The sequence below is a fragment of the Acanthopagrus latus genome, chromosome 5 (genome assembly GCF_904848185.1).
Source record: "Acanthopagrus latus isolate v.2019 chromosome 5, fAcaLat1.1, whole genome shotgun sequence".
NCBI lineage: Eukaryota > Metazoa > Chordata > Actinopteri > Spariformes > Sparidae > Acanthopagrus > Acanthopagrus latus.
In genome coordinates, this window is record NC_051043.1 from 22,467,984 (window position 1) to 22,493,322 (window position 25,339).

Here is a 25,339-nt window from a genome sequence, read left to right on the forward strand (position 1 = left end):
AGACAATCTGCAAGAAGATTGACTATTTTTATATAGTTATTCATAATGCCTGTCAGCAGGTCAGATAAGTTATTATAAGTCATTAAATAAAAACTATGTTTTATGGTGTAGTGCTGAGAATGAGTTGAGTGGTCTGCCTGAGGGAAGAAGCTGCTGCCTGGTGGCACGGCACTATAACAAGGTTTGCTTTGTTTCACGTATTTATCTTACAAAGCCACAAATAGTAATAATTTATCATGAGATTAATCTTTTTCCACTTGAATTTGATATGTATGCATGTACATTATGACTGTAAGAGATAGAAAGCTATTATCATGTAGTGTACTTTTCAAAGGGAGACACTTATGAGGATCAGCTGGTTAGAGGGTTCACTGTGCCATGTATGTAAAATCCTCCACTCTGTGTTTGTTTTCTATCAGCCAGATTAAGGTCTTTGTGACAGGAGGCGGTGGTGCTCATGCTGCTTTTGTCCACAGGGGGCGCCAGAATCAACATACATTTATATTTTTTGTTGCACCTTTAAGGTTTTGGTTGAAAGTTTATTCTTAACCTTGGAAAGCAAAGACAAAAAAAAAAAAAAAAAAAAAAAATCTCCATCAGGCTCTTTAAACTGCATCGAATGTTTTTAAAAATCTTTTTTCAAGCCATCCTCTGAGGAAGACGAGGAGTGTTTAAAAAGCTCTTAAAAAGAGCTGGATAGAGCTAAGTTCACCCTGAATAACTCAAAGTCAACTTCAAGGTTGAGTTCACCAAAAGTGAAAATTCAACATTAGTTTTTAAGTCCACAAAACACTTCTGGAGCTTCACAGCAAAACAGAGTTGCAGCATTCTCCTAAACACCTGAAACAGACAACAACAACAACAACAACTACAAAGAAACACATAATGGCTCCATGAAGCTCGTTTCACTTACACCCTTTTAAATTCCTAAATCTTAATTAACTGCAGCTGATACATATGATATATGTATTTGATATATACCCAGTGCATGGATAATTTGTGGTGGGTAAAAGGGGCCCACATCTAATTTTTCACCCCAGGGTTTACCTCCAGCCCTGTGAGATGACTTGGACTGGTGACCTCGGTAGTTTATCATATCTTGGCGTTGCTTTCCTTGCTTTCTTGTAAAGAATTAACCCGTATAGCACGCATGAATAACTCAGAGGGAGGTGGTGGTAGTGGTGGTGGTGGAGGACACAGCCAGGGCGTCACAGACACACGCCGAGCCGAGCGAGCTGACGATTGGCCGAGCCGCACGTCAGCCTCGTGTGCGTGGGCGGGAGCAGGAACATCGAGCCAGTGCTCCACTTCGCCCTCCTCTTCTCTCTAACAGATGCTGCTGCTGGGTCACTGTTATGCCGTCTATTAATAATAACACAGCCCAAACGAGCCACAGCGAGGACAGACGAGCAGGGGGGGAAATCCAACACCCACATTTCTCGATTTTTCTTTCTCTCCAAGCAGCGCGCGAATAATGTGACATAACCTCGCTTCAACTTCCGACAAACGCGCCTTTGTACTCGACTGTTTTTTTAATTAATTAATTTATTTATTTTAATTATTCTACCACAGGTGCTATTGTTTTTTTTTTATTCCGTCCCCGCTGCTGGCAGACAGTCTCTCGGCTCTGCTGCTGCACTTTTATTGCGGTCATCCATCTGCTCGGGCGGCTGCGGCTTGTTGGTAAACACGAATCGGATCCCGCCGGCGAGGACTCCCTCTGGTGCATTGATGCACCCGTTTCAGTGGTGTAACGGTGAGCAGTCATTTTATATCTGTTAGGCCTCTCTGTCACACAGTGTGTGTGTTGATATGCAGCCTGGTGTCTCTGGGAGCTGCACGGCAGCGGCGTTGTAGGACTGTAGTCTCCAATGTTTTTCTAAATTCAGACATTTCCTCTGTGAGAGAAGACGATTTGTTGCACCTTCACCCACTGGGGGAAAAAAAACATCACACAGCACTTCCTTTCAGTCTTGCTTTGTGCTTCACATGGATTTGATGGTGTCAACACTTTATTCTAACCTCAACTTGTTTAGCATTTAATTATAAGCAGCATAAACGTTTATTAAATGCTCTTCAAACTGGGGGTCCTTGGAAGACATGTGGTTGGCTTTTTGTGATTGATTATACTTCATATTGATCTTAGTTTGATCATTGGGTGATTATAAAGACTTTAAGAATACAGCTTAAGCTGTAAAAAACAATCAGTCAGAGGGGAACCTCTCAGATTGGGGGTGTTGGGGTGTAGTGTGCATCTGTTTTTGGGGTTCTTGACATCAAATGTTCAGGAACTCCTGTATAACACACTATAATGTAGGTGAATAGAGTAATGTAGAGGTGTTTATTAATGTATGTGTTAACAACTAAAGCTCCTCCTGTGGGCAGCCACAACTGAAAGCACACAATTTACGACTGTATCCTGATTAACATCAAAATATTCCCAAAACTTGACATTAAAAACTAAAACAAAAACCAGTATGGGACTGTATGTCAGCGTACGAGACGTCGTTCGTGTGACGATAATGTTGTCATGTCAATTCACTGATAATGAAAATTCACCACCATCAACTTACTGTGATTGTAAGATGCATGTTTCCATGGGGGAAGTTAAGTTTATTAGCAAATTCTTTAGAATTATACACCTGAAAATGTCCTTACCTGCTTATAACTACATCATTAGAGCCACACAACATCAACAACAGATAACTAATCAATCAGCTGTTTTAGTCTACACATTTCCTGCCTCCTGCTTCTAAATTTACAATGTTTTGGATCCTTTCTTTGTCGTACGTGATATTTAAATGAATATCTTTGTATTTTGGAACATTGTTGAGATACAACGAGGTTTTTCAGTGCTTCACCTCAGTCTGAGGGAACGTACAACAAGCTTTTACTGACAAGAGGATTCATCAATAATGAAGTAATGATAAGCAGCAGCCCTGCTGTTATAAACCATTGATTAATCATTTTGTGCACTGCTTCTAAATGATTAACACCCACTTATGAACTGTATTTTAAACAGTGTCCCTTTAATAACCGATACAGTTTTCCTTAAAAGGTCTGATGTGAACATGTTAAAACAGTGATTATCCAAACATTTAATCAATTTGCGTAATTGACTGGTAGAATGAGAGGCTGCTTTATCAATAGAACCCTTTATTTCCATCTAAACTAACTCTAGCCGAGCGCCACACAAGACCCGTCGTTGTGCTCTCTCTGGGTAACATGTTGCCTTCTCTGAGTAATCGTGTTTACACTGACTGACTCTATCTGAAGCCTCTCGCGCTCTTCTCGGCCTCAACCAATTATCTTAAAAACGTCCCCGTGTTGTTTTGAAACTGCCGTTCTGGGGACAAAATGAATCCCTTCATGTTAAGTCAGACAGCGTGCTTTGGTTGTCACGGCGTCAACCTGGCGAAGATGATGGATCGGTGGTCGTCTTTTCCCTCCTGACTTTCGCCTGTTTAAGTGCAACGGCCGCAGCAGCCTCCTCGGCCGACTGTTGGCGGTGTTCAGACAAGAACAATTACTCCCTTTGTGCTGCTCAATTCCCCTGCTATTCAAGGGGGAAATAGTACAACACACACAAAAAAACACACACAGTATCAAAGAGTGACATTCTGCTGGAAAATGAAGCAGTGTCAGGCAGCCGCAGCTCAGCGTCTGCTCCTGTGCGTCAGGGTATCTGTGATCATGCCTATTTGTCCCGGTGTTGATGTGTGACACATGTAGAGCCTTCGTGCATGTGATGGGGGACTTTTGGGCCCAACCTACTTTCTGCTTGAAAAAAAACCCAGCAGCAGTCATGCAGGCAGGCAGGCAGGCTTGAGTGTTTCCCCCCATGTGAACTGTTGAATATTTGATGGGAAGTTCTGTCTTTAGTGCGAGCAGCAGCAGCAGAAGCAGCTTTGTGTGAACACGGCGTATATAGGACAAAACCCCACCAGGCATCTCGTAGGAGCTGTCAGGGAAGCTGCCATAGTCGAGGTATTTTACAGCTCTATCAAATCACGGAGGGACTTTCCTGCCTTTTTGGAAAAAAAACCCCAAAACAACGAGAATCTGTCTGGCAGCTCAATACGACCGGCTCGAAATCTCCTCCTTCGCGTCAAAATAAGAACTTTTGCTAAGGCTAGCCTCCATCCTTTTTTTTTTTTTTTTTTTTGCATCTGCTACCCTGGGCGCCATGGCAATGGGGCGCCTCCTGAGTGTGCCAATATATAGGTCAGTGGTTATGTGGGGCTCCACCCAAAGTGTAAGAGCACATATAGCTGTCTGCCCTCCAAGCATACAAAGGTGGAGGAGGAGGAAGACGTGGGCGCCCATCCATACAGACAGTCCTGACATGACAAACACACAAAGACTTGAATATAAATGACCCAGATTTGTGTGTCTGCAGCAGCTTCACAGGTGATTTGTGCCATCAGCTGTGCAGTGACATGAATACAGGAACAGAGATATGACCCCCCCCCCCCCCCAACCCACTCGCTATGTGAGTCTCTTTGTCTGCCGACGATCTGTGTGAAGCAGATCGTTTGGCGAATGTGAAGATGATGGAGAAAATGAGGTCTGTTGGTTTGCGCGTGTTCACATCATCACGTGCGTCCAGCTGCCGTTGGGGAGGCTGAGGCGTAATCTGGGAATATATAGAGGATTGAATGTCATGAAAAGGAGTTTATATTTTAATACACATGCTGCACATGTTGGGTACTTCAAGGTGGATTCCAATGAGAAACCCAATCATCAGGCAAGAATAGGGAATTTCTGACAAAACCTGCTCATGAGGAATCCTGTATGTGGGAACGTCCCTCCTAGTTCCCCATTTTCAAAATTAAAAGTACAGAAGGATTGTCATCAAACTGTGGAGTATTCCTCCTTAATATAAAAATCCCCTGTGACTGATGTATTAATATATGACATAATTAGATTTTTATAACTTTTGCATCAATGTGTATTTTTTTCTTCTGGTGTAATCTTTCAATCTGAATTGGATTTTTTTTCTTGGATAAAGAAACATGGTTTGAATTAATCTGTGGTTTAACACTTTGCTGACTTTTATTTTGGTGAATGGGTCGTCTGAGGGGTCATCATAAGCTGAAAGAGATTATGACCCGCTGGTTTCATCTGTAACAATGTATTATATTTGAACAACATTTAGGCCACACTGTAGGGAGGAATATACATTTGGTGTTCAGTCTTTAAATACTCTGAAATTCTTACAGATTTTGGTTAGTGGATAGGCAGTACTAATTTTGACCCCTTTTATGTAAGATTTGTGCTATGGCCCTGCAACTGGGTCAGTGTGTTTAATATACATACATCACACCAGATCGGATCAGGCCCAGGCGTCAAGGACTCTCGCTGAGTGAAGTCATTTAGTGGTGGATCTTGGATTTGTAGCCATCGACAAGCCGTGATAAATGAAGCATCACGGGCTCATTCAGAGAGAGTGGAACTAAGAGGTGGGAAGTATTGATCCTCTCATACTGCAATTTCCACTGTGAGGCGGGAGAAATGTCAAATAGAAATGTCATCGTGTCACTTCGGCTGCAGGAGTGACTAGAAATACCAGGGTCGATTGAAAAAACCGTGCCCCGAGAAAACAATTCCAATCACAGGGATATGAAACTGCTAAAGGTCTCCATCCCTCTATCCATCCATCCATCCATCCATCCATCCGTTCATCCATTCATTTGTCTGCTCACTGATCTGTACATCCACCCATCCATGTGTCCAGCCATACATAGGTTCATCCATCTGCCTATTGTCTATCAGTCTCCATCCATCCATCCATCCATCCATCCCTGTTTCTCCATCTGTCTACTTCATAGAATTCTTAGCCTACTCACAGTCAAAAAGGGTGGGAGTCAATCCCAGCATGCACTAGGCAAGAGGCGAACTGCTCCTTGGACAGGTTACAAGTTGATCTGACTAGTGACCGTAGACGGACACAGTCACACTTACAGGCAGTCCACATGAACTGCATGAGACACAGGAAGTGCTACACAATAAGGAGTGGCTGAAGAGTTTGTTCCTGGCAAAGCTCTTCACTTATGTCATGTAGTACATTTTGTTTCTATTAAAAGATAAGTTGTTGTCGGGTGGCTTTGAAGGCCAAGAGTCAGGAGCTCTCTATTCTGATTCAACAATACACAGGCTGATTCCGCTGATTACTGCCTTGTCTCCGGGTGAAGTCGTGCTAATCAGTGAAATCAGCTGCCGTAGTATTTGATCAAAATGGAAACCTGAACACTGCCTGCTGTCCCCCGTCTCTAATATGAAGAGGTTCATCATCAGCAGACTGCGATGAGTCCTGCGTTAGCTCCGGTTCACTTTCACTCGCTGGGTTAGTGTGACCCTGATCTCACAATGCCGCCTCTCACATACAGATACCGACTTCTCATTACTCATGCAGACACACAAAACACAAGTGTGCTCGCTGTATCTCTTTGTTTCAGTCTGTATAATCCACAGGCTGTTTTCTCGCTTGGTTAAGTTTTTCCCTTGAGATCTGTGGCTCCTCTCAGTTCATTTATACCTGAGGAGTAGAGCAATAAACACACCCCGTCAAATACTGTAAACTGACCTTCAAATATTGTAAACCACAGATGTACTGCAACCTGTCCAGTGTCACGCCACATTTCCCCCCCTCAGTCCTTACCCTCCCCCATCCCTCCTCCACCTCTGACCTTGACAGCAGCGCTACAGTGATAATCTATTTCATGGTAAAACAAACACGTGCAGGAGTGTAGTGTCAGAGAAGGCTGAGACAAAGACGGCACTTTTAACAGAAACAAAACATTTGGAGCACACTGCAAAGTTTTCATCTGTAATGTAGTTTTGTAGAGCATATGGATGAACCGCCTCCCTCTGTAGAAGAATACAGATATCATAATCTAATTCTTTTGATTAAATTGCAGCGTGTTTTAGAACTAGATTTCCGTCGGTGTCTTAAATCGATTTTTCTTTTTAATTTCACCAAAGAGGGGTTGAGGGTGATCTGTGGCTCTAACTGTTACTTTAAACTCCACTGACCTGTTATTGGAGAACAAAGAGGTGTGGATCTGCCGTGTTGACAGATGCAACTGTGTTGCTTGGATACCGCATTAATAGAGTTTCACATGATTATTAAAGACATTGCTGAAAAGGACTCTTTTACCATGACAGGAAAGTGCAGTGGTCATCTTCCTCCACCTTTTTCTTTGTGTCTGTGTGTACGTGTGTGTGAAGCTTTAATTTGTTGCTTCCATTAGCTGCAGACGGAGGTGCAGGTCTGTTTTGAAACATATTGTTAGCAATGCTGTCTTTGTAAATCTTCCCTCTTGTGTTTGTTCAGGGTGCTTCTGTGGTCTTGGACTGGTTTACTCCAACAAGTCGTGCACCATGCCGCCCATCACCTTCCAGGACCTGCCCCTCAACATCTACATGGTCATCTTCGGGACAGGCATCTTTGTCTTCATCCTGAGCCTCATCTTCTGCTGTTACTTCATCAGGTGAGCGGCAAGAGAAGCAGGGATATGTGATTAAAGACAGGAAATGTGTCAGGCTGAAAAAGCAGCCAATGTTGTCCTTCACACAGGACAAAATTTATTTAAGCAAATAAAAATGTATTACCAAATGCGACACGCCACCACCACCAGATGTTGACAACGCGTCATAATTTTGTGCGGTTGAATTTAGCGCATTCACCTGGGTCTTACATTTAGTTCAAAGCTGGGGCTGAGGTGATAAAAACCCAGGTCTAATGCCAAGGGAATTGACCTGGGTGTAAACACAGAGTTTACACATCCCCACATGCTCACAAAAAATGCTCACTCAATCTTAACAGGTTTAAGTGGGATTTTTGACCAGTCGAAAAGAGGCATAAAAGTTGTTGAGACATTTCCGTTTGGACCAATGCGGTGGACCGACCAACATCACAATCCTGAAATAGTCACAGTAGATAGATTGTGTGTGTCTGTGTGTGTGAGAAGGCGTGAAACACAGTGAGGGAGGCACAAAAAAAAAAAAAAGAGAGAGAGGAACAGGGTGACCTCTCCCGCAGTTGATTGTGAACTCCCTGATGAGCTGAGGGGACGTTTGTGTCTGAAGGACAGGATGTGAGGCAACAGGAAGCAGCCTGTCACAATGTGTGAGGACAGCAGAGAGGAAAACTGCAGAGAGCCTCTGCTCAGAATAAACACATGGCCTGAATAGCGCGCAGTGGGAGTACACAAAAACAGCACACATGAACGTCTGCAGTGTGCAGCACCTCATGAAGGAAACGTCAACACCTGCAGCAGGGTTTGTGTTTGATCTTGAGCCTGAGCATCTGTATTTGGCAAAATGCCTGATGTCTTATAATGTGGTGTGCTAATTTTAGCAACATCCAAATCACCTACGTTATCAAAATGTCAAATATTAAAAGACAAATAGAAAAGGGGGCGGGAGTAGAGAGACATTCAGAGCCAACTGGAACAGGTCACTAACAGTGGTAGTTGGTAAACAGTTGGCATGATGCATTCTGGTGGATTTTGAGCAGTGGCCTCTTGTGTGGCTCATTTTCGTTTTTCAACAGCACCAAGTGAAGTAGTCACAATCCAAACAACCTATTCAATATCTTGTTGCCTTTAAAACATAAAAAAAAACAAATTGTAAAGTTTATTCTTGATCCCAAAACACAACTGTATTTGTTGGATATTTAAAATAAGCTATCATCAATATTTTTATAAGACCAATGTATCCAATGTGAAAACCAGGTTAACTTGTGAGTGGTCCGTGTGTTCATAGAAGTAAACCCACAGAGAATTATCACCTGAACCTGCAGCTGGACTTCACAGACTTTATAGCGAGATTCCGCTCGTCGTTTAGCTGTTCGCATCCTCATGACCAGATTTATCTGATGTCAAATTTCCATTTTTTTCTGAGCAGTTATACAAGTGTCTCATTCATATTGGCTTAAAAACCTCCATCTGGTGATGAAGATCATGCTGTCTTTACTTTGTGGCACAATTATCTTTTAACAGCTGTTTCCAAGCTCAGGAATGAACTTTGAACCTCATTTTTTTTAATCCAACGTGTTTTGATCAAGAGCTATTAAGTTGACGCTGTGATGAGATTAGTTTTTAAATTATAAAAGTCGTTTTAAAAAAGGCGACAAGATGAATCCTGCCCAGTATTCATTTACTTTTCTTTAGTAGTTTATTTTGGAGATGCAGTCATTTTAAGACACAGAATTCCTTTTTGAACTCTCTGTTAATTATTAAGTCAGTCGTTCACAACAACTGGACTCAGATCATAATTCAAGACGGCAATCTAGCTAAATTTCAAGAGCAATTAAGGAAATACATATTTACATATATCCTGTATCCTCGTGTTTGTTTTCCATGTGGCATTTCCTCACAGCTCCAACTGGAATTGTGTTGATGACCATGAAGCTTTGGGAGCTCTGAGTAACTACTTCCACCTGACAGAAAAGTGGATATAGGTGATTAGAGCCTGACCGACAAACACTGTCGGCTTAAGTCATCAGCTGACGTTTGCCTCTCACATATAGATCCATATCAGCATATATGTAAGATATTTTTAAGACTGTAATGCAGAAAAGGATGCTGTGATAATTATTAGTTGATTAATTAATTAATCCCATTACAAATCTATGTAACAACTGTTTAATAACCATATTTGAGTGATAACTGAAAAAAATCATTTCTATACCTGCCAATATATTGATATTGGAATTTTGTTATCTCCTAATATCAGTATCAGAATCTACCACGGTGGTCCAGATTATTTCCCTTATTTCTGTCATTTTTCCTACCTTGTTCGAGAAAATATTTGTGATTTTTTTCTTTCTCCTGTGCTGTCCATTTTCTCGCCACATTGATCGTCCACACACTCTCCATGCGCTGACTGAACATTGTGTTGTATATGTGATACAGACATCAGGTTAAAGCAGTTAGGCGGGCTGACTGTCTACATTTTTGGACTGTAGCCGCCCTGTGTTGTCTTCTGTTTGAATAACACATTTAATTTAGCATTTTTAACGCTGGCCTGACACTCTCAAATTCTCTCAGCCAGTCCGGTCTGGCATCCAACAAAATAAGCTCCAATCAACACAACCGGAACACATATCAATATTTAGTTCGGATTTATCGTGTCGTAGTGAGGTTGGGCAATTTTCCGTCATTTTGTTTGGCCTGGGCTCGCCAATAAATTGATCATCAACTCTCCTTCCTGTCTCTCCTAAAGCCTGTGAATCATAACCAATGAGTCACTTCCTGGCCCCATGAACATGCTGAAGGTAGTCTCGGGTAGGAGTGTGATTGTGAATTCATTTATAGACAGATGATTCATCAGATGAATACTGAGCGATGAATGCTATTCGCTGTCAGGGGCAGGTTTCCTATTATCCCTCTCAGACGGGCTCTGTGTAAATCCTGTGTGTCAGGGAGTTTGTGATGTTCAATTTCAACTTAATCTAATGACTAAAAAATTGCCCTCTGTCTCAATTCATCTATTGAGATTTTCTCCTTTTTAGTCATACAAAGCAATTATATGAAGTTTTTCTAAAAAAGCCTTGAGATGTGGGGAGGATTTGCTGAGCGCACGCAATCCATTTAGCCTTCATATTCAAACTGTGGCACAAACTGGGGGTGTGCACAGCAGTGACGGCAGTGCAAAACTGCAAGGGTGCCAAGCTCTCACCAAAAATATCATATCTTTAATTATGCTCCAATCTGCTCGAACAGCAGCAGGTCTCTTTTTCCGTCAAGGGATAGCACAGCGGTGGCAGCAGTCAGAGAGATATTATGAGAGCCACAATGTGCAGAGGTGTGTTCAGTCTGACAGTACGGAGACTGAGAGCATAAATATTAAGCCACCAGGATCATTCTCCCCAGCTGAAGTCACTGATTCATTTCTTTTCCTACAAACTAGACGTCCCAGAGAAGAAAGACTTAACACAGTTGTTCATCCGTCAACAGGAAACACGACTGGTTTGATTATTCAGACTTTTAGTAATTAGAAGTTTTTAACAAATCCCATGCAGGACCATGGAGTGTATAGAAATGGTCATACAGATCCTCTCTTACTTGCAGAAGACTGGAAAGCAGACTGAAAATAAAGCAACAGTTGACAGACATTAGGACGTTATGAAAGTTGTCTCCTTTACCCTGAATGAGCTCAACCTGGGGGACACGTCAGTAGCTCAGTTGGTATGAAAAGCCCAAAATTATTCAAAAAGAAAGCAACACTTGTGACTGTAGAGACCATTGTCATGACATCGAGACTATGGAGTATGCCAATGGAGTAATAACAGTTCTATCTTATATTATCCAAATCATCAATCATTTGTTTTCTTGCAGAAAGAAATGTTGATTCAAGTATTTAGTAGTTTGCTTGTGTGCATTTGATGATGTGAGAACATCTGTCTCTCCATATGTCTTGTCACATTAAAATTCACTCTTGTTTACAGAGTAACAAATCAAAAACATCATCCTACAGGCTGTACTCTAAAAACCACAGAGACAGGCTGACATTGAGCTTCGTTGTAAAGAAAAGTGTTTACTGGTTATTTTTTTTCGCCAGTGAATTCACAAACCATAATGAAAAGAAGATAAAAAAGGACAATTACTAAGTTGAAAAATGGAAATATTTGGAGCAAGGTGGTTAAGTGCAGTTTGAAACTTTAAATAAGACAACTCCTGGACCATGTAGAACCATAAATATGCATCTTGAGACATTTATTGGAAAGATTTCTTAATGTGTACTGCAATCAATGACTGCAGAAAACAATGGCAACTGCTGGTATTTCTCTTAATTCAGTTAAGGAGGCCAAGGTGACATATATTTAAGTGAAGAATTTTAGCATGCCAAATCCTACACACATATAATACAAGGGAAAGCAGCATTTGAGAAGCTGGAATTTAAGTAATTTCTTGATGGTTTTCGCTTGCAAAATGATTCAAACAACTAGAGAAGGCAGTCTCTGAAGAAACTGCAGTATGAATGCTGGTTGTGGGACAGCTGACACTGAACTGCATTGCTGACTTTAAAAGTTGAATAAAACTAATAATGTATGAAACGATGTGGAATATCTTAAGGTATTTTTAAAGGCAGATGCTAAACTGAATTGCTGTCTTTAAATAGCATAACGAAGCAGATGGAGGAGTATGAACAGATGGAGATATGCCAGTAGCTATGTAAAATAAATGATAAGCTGGCAACTAAACTGCATTGCTTGATATAATGGCTGGGAGCTGCACTGCATTGCTGGCTTGAATTTGTATGGAGAAGCAGAATTATGAATAAGAGATGGGAGCTGAACTGCATTGCTGGCTTCCATTTTATAGAGAAGCTGCTGAATGAGTATGAATAATAGCTGGGAGCTAAACTGCATTATATTCTCACCAATTATTTCATCAGCAGCATGTATTTAGTTGCTGGTTAATTTAAAACAATAAATTCAATGTCCAGTTATTAGCATGCTAGTTTTAAGCATGGCCTTTACTCTGCTGCCGCTCAAACACACAATGTCAGTGCCTGATTTGGAATGACATCTTTGAACTCTTTTGATATACAAGATGTAGAGATGTTAACATATGTTGCACACAGATTCTGCATACCAAATAAAGTGTCAACAGTTTTTATGAGAAGGAAACCATTGATTTCACTGAGTTTGAGGAAGTTTTGTGCTCCTCTCATTATGTCGTCTACACCTGCTGAGTTCATTGTTACTTCATACAATATGAACTGGTCCACAGTAGCTGTGTGAGGATTTTCTATTCCTGCACACTGGGCACAATAGCTGAACAGAAACTCTGAAATCCCCCATCATGGCCCCCTTTCACCCACTTCACATCATTCTCCAGGCATGGGAAACCTCAACACATGTAAAACGTGTATCCTCACATTGTTCTGCACGGAGGATTGTTAGCGGCAATCAGCGTAAACAATAAACCGAATGACAAAAACAACGAATAACTGTCGTTTCCTTACTTTAAGCGGTGACTCGCGGAGATACTTCTCAGTTATTTATTTTTTATTTTTGTGAAGCATCAGATCTCAAATAAACATTTAATCTTTCATCTCAGCTGTGCTCACTGCATTTAGTTCCAGGCTCAAATCACAGACAGTGATAGACATTTGCGTCTATGTTTAGTCGTGTAAAAACAGGAGGCCAAAAATAACCGGCTGAACAGACGCGGCTCGCCAAGTGATAAAGATCTGCTCTCCATTGTTGGTTTTGGGGGCGTTGCAGGGACTCAAAGACGTAACATACTCATTAGCTGTGTTTGTGTACAAGTGTGTGTGCGTGTGTGTAGTTACATGATTACTTGTGAACAATGTGTGTGGGTGTGTTTGCAGAGAACGTGTGTGTGTGTGTGTGTGTGTGTGTGTGTGTGTGTGTGTGTTTGTGTATGTTAGTGTGTGTGTGGCCGCTGTAGCTGTTTGAAAAGACAGTTAATTATCAGAGTATACCCTGCAGTTACACAGCTTCTGTTATCACAGTTCCATCTTTTTAACCACATAAACTTGAATCTCAGCGTGAAAACAATGACCCGCTGTTGAACTCGCCCTAGAATAGATGCCGGCATCTTTATACCCTAATGTGCAAAACAGTGGAAAGCAACTAAGTGCATGTACTCATGTACTGTATTTACATTACAAGTATCCATTTGATGCCAGAACACAATAATACACAACAATAACAATATGAATGTCTCTGCATGTGCAACAGCAATAAAATGCCCTTTTGCCTACATGCTAATACGTCATTGATAATAATCTAATAATGTAAAATATACTAATTTCACACTTTTCTGCATAATAAGTCGCTTTGCTGTCAGGTTTTGAAAAGGAAGAAAAATGTGTGGAATAAAATACGGCGACATCTCTGGTTCTGCCGTCCTCAACAAGTGTAGTCGAGTGAAGGTTGCACAGATTGTGAAGAAAGTTACTCATGAATGTGTTTTCTATTCATCCACAGCAAACTACGACACCAAGCCCAGAGTGAGCGGTTTGGATACAGAGAGGTAAAAATTGACTTTAATATTTCGCACTCTTAAGAGCTTAAAAATCTCTCTCCAACACATTTTGCTTTTCGTCACTCCCGCAGGTGGTTTTAAAAGGAGATCCAAAAAAGTTGAGTCTTCATGGGGTAAGGATGTGATTTCCACTCATAGGAACAAACACGCCTCTATAATGCATAATAACCTCATCAAATGTCTGCCCGTCTCACTGTGCCCTGTCTGTCCCTCTCACAGCAGACGTGCGCCGTGTGTCTCGAGGACTTCAAAGTGAAAGACGAGCTGGGAGTGTTGCCATGCCAACATGCCTTCCACAGGAAGTGAGTACAGGAGAGCACAGTGGGGTCTTTCTCTGCTCTTGTTACCACTCTGCGCCCGCCTGCCCGGACTAGTTGAAAATGAAAATGCTCATGTGAGATCCGGAGTCTCGGTGATCAGGATTTTACACAGGACTATTGGTTCCTGGCTGCCGGGCGGCACTGCAGGACGTCTTGTTCAGCAGCGCTGACATTCGGTCACTTCTTCGTGCTTCTTCTGTTCAGGGTCAGGGCGAGGGCATGCACTTGGGAGACGGAAGGTAGAGCTTGTATTAAGATCTGGTTTATTAGGTGTCTTAAAATATAGTATGCCCATTCCTCGCTGTCATCTTCAACATGAGGAGCACAACAGGAGAAGTTAAAGCAATATAATAGGAATCTTTGGCAGGTAGACTTTATTGTGACAGCATGAAAATGAACGATACATTAAATCCAACGCCAGTTTAATTAGAGCTTCAAGTACTTCTATTTAGTCTTTACTCGACTACATTAAGTTTTATAGTTACAGTTACTAGTCACACAGAAAATATTAAATTCTCTGTAGATTCTAAAGGCCCCTCTAGGGACGGGCATTGGAAATCAGCTAAGGCTATAAATGCTATGATGCTTTCTGTTGGATTGTTGTACAACCCACATGATTTGTATCTGTCCCTATCAAATAAACCATATACACTACATCAGATGACACGTCAAGACTTGAACACGTTACCTCGTCCTTGACACATTTCTGTTCAACACACTCAATGCATCGATTCCCATGATCCTTGCATACCTTGTGTTTAAATGAAAGACCTCAATACCTCCTCCACCACTGTACATGGGTCACAAGTACTGGCATTAGGCTTGTTTGATAAGAAGTTTGGCTCCTCTTTTGAGGTCTCTCCTGTTCTTCTTCACAGGTGTCTAGTAAAGTGGCTGGAGGTGCGCTGCGTCTGCCCCATGTGCAACAAACCCATAGCCGGACCCCCTGAGCAGCACCACAGCATAGGGACTCTGCTGGATGAACTGGTGTAACCGCTCAACCCCTGCCAGCCTGGGTGGGGACGCCGGCGCCCGGCCAAACACCAGCTGGTTTAAGTTAGCGACCAACAGGACGAGGAACACTGTTTTTGCCGTTAAAACACAGCAAACATGATGATAGTAATTTGGGGTAACCTAGTTACCACCCGGAGAAAGACTATGAAGGATGCTGTTGCCTAGCAACCATCTCGGAGATGGCAGCACAACACCTTGTAGTGTCTGAGAGATTATCTCCATCCACCCACACATCACTCACTCCACCACTCTTCTTTCAACATCCCCCTATTCACCCGCTCCGTCACATCTTCTCGAGTGAGGTTAATGGCACAGCTGAAGTGGAGGAGACACAGTTGCGTTTTTCACAGCAATGTGAACAAGTGAGTGTTCCATGATGACGGAAGGAGGCACTGACCGCCTCTCGGAGCATGAATGAGTGCTATTTGTCACGGTGGTCACAGATATGAGATATTATCGATATTGGAAGAGGTTATTGTGAAATTATGGATGCCACTGGAGGAGAGGTTTTGAGACACAGAGGAGGTTACACTTCTAACAATCCAGTAATTTAGTTTCAAATACAAAAGAGAAGTAGAACAAGGGTTTAACAAAACTTGTCCAGAAGCCAAAAAAAATGTAAGAGAAATTTAAATATTCTGTGGCAAAGGTGATTGAAGCGGATTCACGCCTCAGCATGAGGATCTAAATTATTCACAGAAGAAGCGGCTCAAACTGCAGTCCACGTGTAGCAGGTTAGTGTCTTTGCTGATTTGTTGGACCGATACTGATGTGTAAAATCCATATGGGGGCTCACTTCTACAGTGATATAATGTATGTTCATGCTCCAGTTGTTTTCTCATTCAGACATGTTTTATTTGTAAGTGTTAATATAGATGGAAGGCACTGACACCTCCTGTCTCTCGCTGTAACAGTTAAGTTCTTTGTTGAAATATGTTGATTTTTGTTTTGTTTTTGTTTTTTTTTAGATATTGCACTTTGAATTTTCACAAGAAAAGAAAAAAGTTTCCATGCCTTTGTTCTTCTAAAATGTTCGACTAAGGTTCGTATGCGGCACAGCAGGTCCTCTTGTTTTCAGGTGTGGTGAATCTTTTATAAAAGTCTGTGAAGTATCAAGAGACGCTGCCTCTTCTGAAGATAAAGGAAAGCAGACCCTCTGTGTTGTTCTGTGAATCCATCTGGGAAGCAATTTAATCTCACTCGCATTTTTGTGGCATTATTGCTGGTGATTCAGTTTTTACATTCCACAGTTGTACTGTAGGGTCTTTTTTTTGTGTGATTTACAGCGATTCAGAAAGCGAAACACTGCCTAAATTGAGCACAAAACTCACAAAGCACATACAGACGCCACCTGCACTGTAATTTAAAAAGCCAAACACACACACAGGTGAGGCTGCTGGAGTCACACGAGTCTGTTGTGTGCCAAGAAAAGAAGAAATAAAAAAAAACAAAAAGGAAAAGCCGGCACGTGAGAAAACGTTTGCTCGGATTCTGGCCACATTCCACATTTTTGTAATCCAACAGATGTAAATAACTTGAAACAATAATAAATACAGTTGTCTGTTTTGCTCAGCTTCTCTCGTTTCCTTCCTGGTAGTTGTGTATCTGGCGCCACCACCAGGTCATATGAGGCATGAAAGTGTTAAGTCTCTCTAATGTGCTGCTTCTTCACCTTTTTTGTCTTGAGACCCTCGGAAGCCAAACAATACCTCAAATTCCAGTGAGAAGTAACATCATTTTCCAAGTTCTGGAAGGTTAAAACTAATAATAATTTTCTTGTTTGTCCAGCTTGTTTTTTTCTTTAAACTTGTTTTTTTTTTATTGTTGACATAAATGGAACAGACAAAGGGACATCATGTAAAACTGGGCTCACATCATAATTGTCCTTTTAAACCACCTTCTGACTGATGACTTTGAGTCACATGAAGCCATTTATAACCTTGAGTCCACTCTTTGGCCTGAAAGCAGAGGGAAATAATACAGAGTTCACTTCACGTTCAAATAACATTTCTAGTTTTTCAGTAGTTTCAGAATTTTGTAGAAAGAAAAAGTAAGTCACTGCCAAGGGTGTCGCTTTGTGAAGAGATAAGATCATATGAGGTCAGAGTAGTTATGATGTCAAAGAAATGTCAAAATGGGGCATCAAAATTAATGTAATCAACTTTGTTGGTTATCATTTCTTCCTTCACTTTTAAACAAATTTTTAACTAAATATGCTTTTAATAAGTGACAGCGTCAGTGATTGTCACGTCAAAAATGTCCCCGGCATCACCAAATGACACCTATTATTATTTCATAATGCACATTTCTTGAAGTATTTGCCTTTTCAGGTGTTGTTGGAGATTCTTTACTAGGCCACTGAAATTTAAATTTTAAATTTTATGCTTTTTTAAAGGGGGTTGCTAAAATTATTTATTAGTCTAATATGCATTTTTTAAGTATTTTCTTGGCCTTTTTTTCTTTACAGAAAATGCAGCACTGTTGTCTTTAGCATCAGAAAAATAATTCTAGCGTTGTGAGCATAGGTGTCATTTACACTGGGGACGCTGGGGACATGTCTCCACCAGTTTTTTTAAATGGCAGATTTAGTCCCTGTCTCTTTATAAAAGCATTTTTCAAACATGTTGATCAGCAACTGGCTGACATGCACTGGCACTCTCTACAGTAGACGTTATACTGACATAGGCATTGGACTGACATGGCGTTGACGTTGTGCATGGGATGGATATGGATGACTGCTACTTGGTCGGTTGGAAAAATAAATTCAAACTACAAAATGAATGATGTAATAATGCAAACTCAGAAATATTATGTTTTTTCCCATAACTGAATAAACAAGCTGTTCTCAGAGGACAAAATGTCTATTTATTCAGCTCATTCAGTCATGAAAATGAGGGGTTCATTTAGTATGACATAAAAACAAAAAACTTTCTCTTCTGATTAAACTTTCTTCCCCAAAACTTTTTATGCTAAAATGTCAATAAAACTGTTCTGTTCATACAGCTCAGCTCCATTTCAGCTGCATTTAGCATTCTTCTGCTGGACAAAAACTGTTGATAATAGTAACAATACAAGAACAATAAGCACTGAATGCATCCATGTTTTCATTCAAAAGATAGGTAGGATGCACCGAAGATATTGAGGAGAACCAGAGGAGAGACACAACTCCAACATTTAGAGGAGTCAGAGCTCAGGATTTGACACCCGAATGGAAACAAGGACCATCTGTACGCTGCCTCATTAAATGTGCAAGACCCCGTCCTATTGGTAGGATCCAAGCGGTACCTAGCTATTTCCCCGCAACAGATTGCAGGTGGCAGAGCATTGAAAGTCTGAAGGGCAGTCCTTACCCCGGTTGCCTTCTAATTAGACTTAAGGGCAGGGTGGAGCCTCAGGCGACCTGAAAGGGAATTCAGGATGAAGGCAGATGGTGTGAGATCTCTTAGGGATGGAAGTGAACACTGGGCTGGATAGAAGAGCGAGAGATGGAAAAAGAGAGAGGAGAGGAGAGGAGAGGAGAGGAGAGGGAGGAGAGGGAGGTGCTGGGAAAAGGTGGAGACTGAGAGGAGAGAGGATGGGGAAGAGAGGAGGCACCTCAGCAGGATAACGTTTGCTTTCCTCACGTTAGAGTTATTAAATCTTAGTACGGATGCATAAACTTCTCTGTGTTTTCCTGGAAATATTTTTTTGAGAAACATGTTTTTTTTGCAGGAAGAGACCAGCAGTTCAGGATGACGGACATCTGGTTACAACTTTCCTTCAAGATTCACAGCAGTTGGTGATTATAGCATTTTTTTAAGTGTAATTTCAGCTTTGTAGGGTGTTAAGTATGTGTTGGAGGGTGACGTTTGCATGTCTCGGCTTGTGATCTCAGTCTTCTGCTATCAGTTTTTTTTTTTTTTTTTTATCCCGAAAGCTCATAAATGTGATGACCCACTGCGATTAATTTGCATGGAAGGTGTTCGAATGAGATGACAGCGAGATAAAAGCTTTGCAGTCAATTACAAAAAAAAAAACAGATGAAAAGCTTTAATGCGAGCCACGAGAGATCAAAGTTTACAGCCATAACTGTGACATATAAGCTGAAAAGCTGGCGATGCTATGGATGGATGGTGAAAGGGTTGAAAAACAGGGTGAAATTTTATAAAAAAAAAACATACCTGTCCAGGGCTTTAAAAGGGTCTGTATGGTATGTGTGCATGTGTAATGACCAACACACACACATGCAGCCTGAGTGGACCTGGAAACATAAGCAAGTCTTTCATGAGATCAGCCTCTACCTGAGCAATAAAGAGCCATCTGTGCTGTGAATAAACTGATGATGGCAACACACACACGTACACACACACACGTACTCACACATACAGGGTGGAGAGACACACAGAGAAATGCTTGTTTCTGTCACTTCCCACCTTCAGCGTCGTGGCACTCAGAGTGAATGTAAGGTCAGGTTATTTCTTGTTTCTGTGCATTTTAAAGCAGGCAAACCCTCTAAAAACCCGAGCAGCAGTCCAGCAGCAGCGAGAAGACGGGCTGCTAATGAAGTACACTGCTCACACACACCAGGACAGGACCGATGAGGTTGGTTGGTTTGCTCTCCTTCAGTTTGTCATTTGATTTGTTGAATGTTGTTAGGTATTTAGGAGGTTATGTTTACACCCGTGTCCGTTTGTCGGTTGGTTTGTCAGCGGAATTACGATGGGTAATCAACCCAAAGTAGATCCCATTAACTTTTAGTGTGGATCCAAATGGAGATGGATGACTATTTTTATCTCTAACCTCTTCCGTCATCTGGTCAATATCTCAACAGCTGGTGGATGGATCGTTTTGTAATTATTCATGATCTCCAGAGGATGAATCTTTATCCTCTCACTGTCCTTTCAGCTCCACCATCAGGTCAAATTTGTCATTTTCCAAACTTTAGTTAAGGAAAAATAACTTTAAAATGAATGACATTCCCATTAGCCTCAGTTATTCTTTGTGTTTTGGGTGAATTAGCAAATACTAGCATAACAACTCACTAAATTAAGATGGTGAACATTGTATCAGCTTAGCAATATTTTGACCTACTGAGGCGTCTATGAAACCCTGAAAATAAATAAATCTAAGTAAAAACATCCCTCATCACTCACAGATTGTGTCCGGAACTGGCAATTAGGCCTTGGCATTCAATTTAAAGGCACAGCACGCGCCAAAATCCAAATGTCATGTTTTACCTGCTTACCAGTGGTGCTGTTTATCCGTGCAGGGTGTTTTGGTCTGAGGTGCAGAGTTTTGGAGATATCCACAGTTGAGATGTGTAGTTTTGATTTTAAGGTCAACTGTCCCTTTAATAGAACTGCTGACATTGCTGTTGAATGTTTAACATGTATATTTTTCTCATTGTAGGGAGCTTCAGCGCTCTGGTGATGCTCTTCTCTTCTCACTCAGCAAACATATTAGCGGATTATTTAAGAGGATCTGATGTTTGGACAGTTGTTGAAGATGCTGCCTGAGGATGTGACAGATAAGGACAGCATGAGAAAACAGGAGGACGTCTAATATAACAGCCATATTTTTTAATGTATTGTCGAGGAGCTATGGATTGCTCACATTTCTGTGGGTGCGTCTCCACGTGACAAAAGTACAGACATGATTTAAAGACCTCAAGTTTTTAAGGATTTTTGACAAAGACAATCCACCATGTTTAAACGGTGGCTTCTAGCCCTGTTGGCCCGAGTGGGGCTCATTGTGCTGGGCCTCTGCTGCTGCCTGTCTCTGTTCTACCTCCTGGCCTGTAAACCGACGTCTCACACCAGCCAGCACTCTCTGCTGTGGTCCGGAGGCACCACCAGCAAGGAGGGATACATGGCCTTGTTGCAGGAGAGGGAGGACTCTCACAAACATTACATCAACAGCCTGACCAAGCAGATAGCCCAGCTGAAGGAGGCCCTCCAGGACAGGACGCAGCAGCTCCAGGAGTCCCTGGATAAAGCTAAAACTAAAGGGATTCTGCCTCAGGGTCTGGAGAGTCTGCACAAAACCTCGACACAGACTGACCTCAAGGTAGGAAAGATGCTGAATCCATGCGTGCTGATGAGATAAATGAAGTTTGACGTTATAGATGTAGCGGTAAATGTTACATCATGTCCTCCAGGAGTTCTTCCGCTCCCAGCTGAACCAGGCGGAGGTGAACTCAGGTGTAAAGCTGCCCAGCGAATATGCAGTGATTCCTTTTGACACGTTCACCCTGCGGAGGTGAGTGGGACAGTGGAGCCATCGGGGCCTCCAGGTTGTAACTGTGTGACCTACTTCTGATGTCTCATGAGAGGGTTTTTTTTTTTTGTGCTGTGTCACTCACTCAGGGTGTATCAGCTGGAGACGGGACTGACCAGGCACCCAGAGGAGAGGCCTGTGAGGAGGGACCGCAGGGACGAGCTGATCAGCACAGTGGAGACGGCCCTGCACGTCCTGAACGGACCTCAGCAGCACGCAGACAACATCAGGAGGAAAAGAACTTACTCCCCTGCAGATTTCGTAGAAGGTGAGGGAGACGTTTATCATCGTTGATTAGAGTGTCCAGTTTCTGGTTCCCAGCCCGGAAGCATCAACTCTATCAACTGTATCAAGATAAGCTTTGTCCTGCCTTCTCTTCTGGTGCTGCATCATTTACGTTGATTGGTCAGATCTCAGCTGTACTTGAATATGCTACTGGCTAGTTTAAATAATAGGTAGACATATCGGGAAAAGAGGTGAAAGTAGAGAGTGGCATTGAAAACAAATGACAAATATAAACTCCAGGACAATGTTTGAGGGAATGTATTTACCTACAGGAGGATATGGGATGTGATTTCCCTGTTTTTTTTTTTCCTGCCTCAGGGTTGACTCGTACGGAGCGGGACAGAGGAACCATCTATGAGCTGGTGTTTAAAGGCGACGGCCCGCAGGACTTCACTCAGCTCGTGCTCTTCAGGCCGTTTGGTCCCGTGTTGAAGGTGAAGAGCGAGAGCCTGGACACGCGCGGCGTCCTCATCAACATCATTGTGCCTCTTTCCAAGAGGGCGGACGCTTTCAGGCAGTTCATCAACAACTTCAGGTATCATTTGAAAAGTAAATTAACACACCGGCAGCAGCTTGTGGACTCCAAATGTGATTGTATCCTGACATTATTGATCTCAGTCTTTTAGTAATTTATTTGGAAGCGCTGAGTGAATCCTTATCTTAATGGAGTGGTTGGTTGAAATCCAATGAGACTTCTCCCCACTTCAGAGAAAATGAGATTTTTTGTTGTTTCACAGGTGTGAATGTAATTGTTGTTCTTATCTGAGAAAATGCAATTTGTCTGCAATTTATCTCTGGAGAAAGCAGTATAGAGGGAGTTCTAACATGTTTTTATTTGTGTAATGCCTCCTTCTGTGTGTGTGTGTTTTTTTGGTTTTCCTGGTTCAGAGAAGTTTGCATCCAGCAGGACGGCCGGGTTCATCTCACTGTGGTCTACTTTGGTCGAGATCAGATAGACCAGGTGAAAGCCATGCTGGACCAAACCACCAGGTAAATGTAGCCAAGTTCACATCAAATTATTCGCTCTAAACATTTCAGATGAAAGCACTCAGACGCTTCAGAGTACCTGTCTGATTTAAACAGTCCTCCTGTCGTCTGTCCCTCAGAGAGACCCGGTTCAGGAGCTTCACTCTGATCCAGATGAACGAGGAGTTCTCTCGTGGGCGGGGCCTGGACGTGGGGGCCAGGGCGTGGAGGCGGAGCCACAACGTGCTGCTCTTCTTCTGTGACGTCGACATCCACTTCACCGCTGACTTCTTGACCTCCTGCCGTCTCAACGCGGAGCCTGGTGAGAGATTTCCTTCAGCCGAAGCTTCATGAAACATTTACGCGGGAGCTTTTTTTTTTGACATCATGCAACATTTACACCACAGAGGGGTTCTCCAGCCTGATTCATAATACAGCCTGTTCCTACTGGAGTTATAACAAACATCTACACTGCTTTTTTCAACATCATATTGCATATATATGTTCTATTTTTGTCATACTGTCTCTGCCATCTGTTGCATTGAATTAATTCAAGGCGCTGTAAACAGATGTCTTCAGTTACTCTGGCTGCTCAGGTTGATGAGCTACTGAAAATGAAATGGAGTGGCTTCCTTTCTATTTAAATTTGGCAAACAAAACTGCACATGCTGATTACAATGACCTCAATCAACAAATACCACCCACACAATGAAGATAAATAAGCACATACATTTCACATGATTGGTTGAGGCTAAATCCGAAAAACAAAAAAAAACATAGAACACTAAAAAAAAGTTCCACCACAGCAGCACCGACACCTCCTGCTGTTTGATTATCAACTGATACGAGATTCAGCGTCACACCTGCAGCCTGCACCCCGTCTCAACAGCCACGGAGAGCAGCCGCTCCGCATCAATCCTCGCTTCATTCATTCCACTGAACTGCGTCAGTGAGAGTCAGAGAAAACACGCGACAGATGTCTCCTCCATTCTGAGAGAAATCTGGCTGTGAGGAGACATCGCTTACCTAATTCTCGCCCGTATCTTCTTTTATTTTCACAGAAGACGCTGACATCATTGGGGCGTCTTAACGTCATTAATGTTATCAGTGACACCTGTTGTTCTGCTTGTAAGTCACAGTATCTGATGTGATCAAAATCTATGATCTCATCATGATCAATAAGTTTCTGGCACTGTGATGTTTCTGTTGTGGGCAGTCATTCATTTCTCTTCTCAGGTCTGGTGTTTACTGTTGCTGTCAACGAACTTATTAATTCGTTCCACTCCAGTCAAACGTCTGCTCTTGCTTCCCGCATTAAACAGATAACATCAGTGATTTATACCATCTGTGTTGTTGTTATTACAGGCAGCACTTGTAGGAAATGGGACACATTATTGAGTTTATATGACTGACTCTTTAACTATATTTTGTTCTATAACTATTTTTCCCTCCAGGTAAGAAAGTGTATTATCCGGTGCTCTTCAGCCAGTACAACCCAGCCATCATCTACCATAATCACACACTTCTCCCCTCTCTTCAACAACAACTGGTAGGTAAAAACAAACAAACAATAGAGTTAAATTTACTTGAATGAATCAGAGCTAATATCGTCAGGATATGTAACACTTAGGTCAGGCTGCTGTTTTTTTGCTGCAGGTGATGAGGAAGGAAACTGGATTCTGGAGGGACTTTGGGTTTGGCATGACATGCCAGTACAGGTCTGATTTCCTCAACATAGGTAATGAAAAATGCTTTCGTTATTCATAATTCCATGTTTTCAAACACATAATACAACTAAATATTACTGCCAAGGGTCCATTTCATAATATGGAGGTACTGAATGTAGCAATAAATGCATAAAGTACATGATTCTGTGCATTATTACATGAACACTGCATGTTTTTGGTGACTTTACAGATTGTTTAAAGCATGAAAGTCCCCAAGTCTCATGGGCATAAAATCATCTTTAAATATTAAATGAATGTGAAGTTAAATGCATCTTCTGATTCTCACTACAAACTTCCTGCCAGGGGGTTTTGACCGACACATTAAAGGTTGGGGGTTGGAGGACGTGCACCTGTACAGGAAGTACCTCCACAGCAAGCTGATGGTGATTCGCTCTCCGTCTCGCGGCCTTTTCCACCTGTGGCACGAGAAGACCTGCGCGGATGAGCTGCCTCCGGACAAGTACAAGATGTGCATGCAGACCAAAGCCATGAGCGAAGCCTCGCACGGCCAGCTGGGGGAGCTGTTCTTCCAGAGAGAGATCGAGCTGCATTTGAACTCCCAGCTGCAGGGGAGAGGAGAGACATAGTGAGAGGAGCTGAGCTGGAGATGAGATGGGAGGACTCTGGTGATGTGATGAGTCGGCATGTTCATGATAATTCATGTCCTCCATGCGGACACAAAACTGACATTAAAAAAAAAAAAACAATAATGACTGATATTTCAATAAAAGAATGACCTGTGTGA

General features: G+C 42.1%; 2 protein-coding genes and 1 long non-coding RNA gene across 4 annotated transcripts; 2 read left to right on the plus strand and 1 right to left on the minus strand.

Annotated features, from left to right (window-relative positions):
* The first annotated feature begins 1,289 nt into the window (after nucleotides 1-1,289).
* On the plus strand, nucleotides 1,290-16,933 carry rnf122 (ring finger protein 122). Of its 2 annotated transcripts, none has more exons than XM_037098852.1 (6): nucleotides 1,290-1,756; nucleotides 7,337-7,493; nucleotides 13,970-14,015; nucleotides 14,099-14,140; nucleotides 14,247-14,329; nucleotides 15,226-16,933. In XM_037098852.1, the coding sequence occupies exons 1-6, from the start codon at nucleotides 1,732-1,734 to the stop codon at nucleotides 15,338-15,340; spliced, it is 468 nt and encodes a 155-aa protein (XP_036954747.1). In that variant the 5' UTR covers nucleotides 1,290-1,731; the 3' UTR covers nucleotides 15,341-16,933. The 2 variants fall into 2 exon arrangements, with proteins under 2 accessions (XP_036954747.1, XP_036954748.1); XM_037098853.1 differs by having other exon boundaries at nucleotides 14,250-14,329.
* LOC119019897 lies at nucleotides 16,296-23,874 on the minus strand. The gene is made up of 5 exons (XR_005075182.1): nucleotides 23,731-23,874; nucleotides 22,968-23,186; nucleotides 19,522-19,601; nucleotides 18,712-18,761; nucleotides 16,296-17,319 (listed from the first exon to the last, which is right to left on the minus strand). It is a non-coding gene; the product is annotated as an uncharacterized LOC119019897 (long non-coding RNA).
* On the plus strand, nucleotides 21,029-25,339 carry LOC119019894 (chondroitin sulfate N-acetylgalactosaminyltransferase 1-like). Its single transcript, XM_037098851.1, has 9 exons — nucleotides 21,029-21,406; nucleotides 21,498-21,598; nucleotides 21,706-21,884; nucleotides 22,220-22,436; nucleotides 22,790-22,891; nucleotides 23,008-23,189; nucleotides 24,322-24,416; nucleotides 24,524-24,605; nucleotides 24,898-25,339. Exons 1-9 carry the CDS (start codon nucleotides 21,044-21,046, stop codon nucleotides 25,179-25,181), a joined length of 1,605 nt encoding a protein of 534 aa, XP_036954746.1. The 5' UTR covers nucleotides 21,029-21,043; the 3' UTR covers nucleotides 25,182-25,339.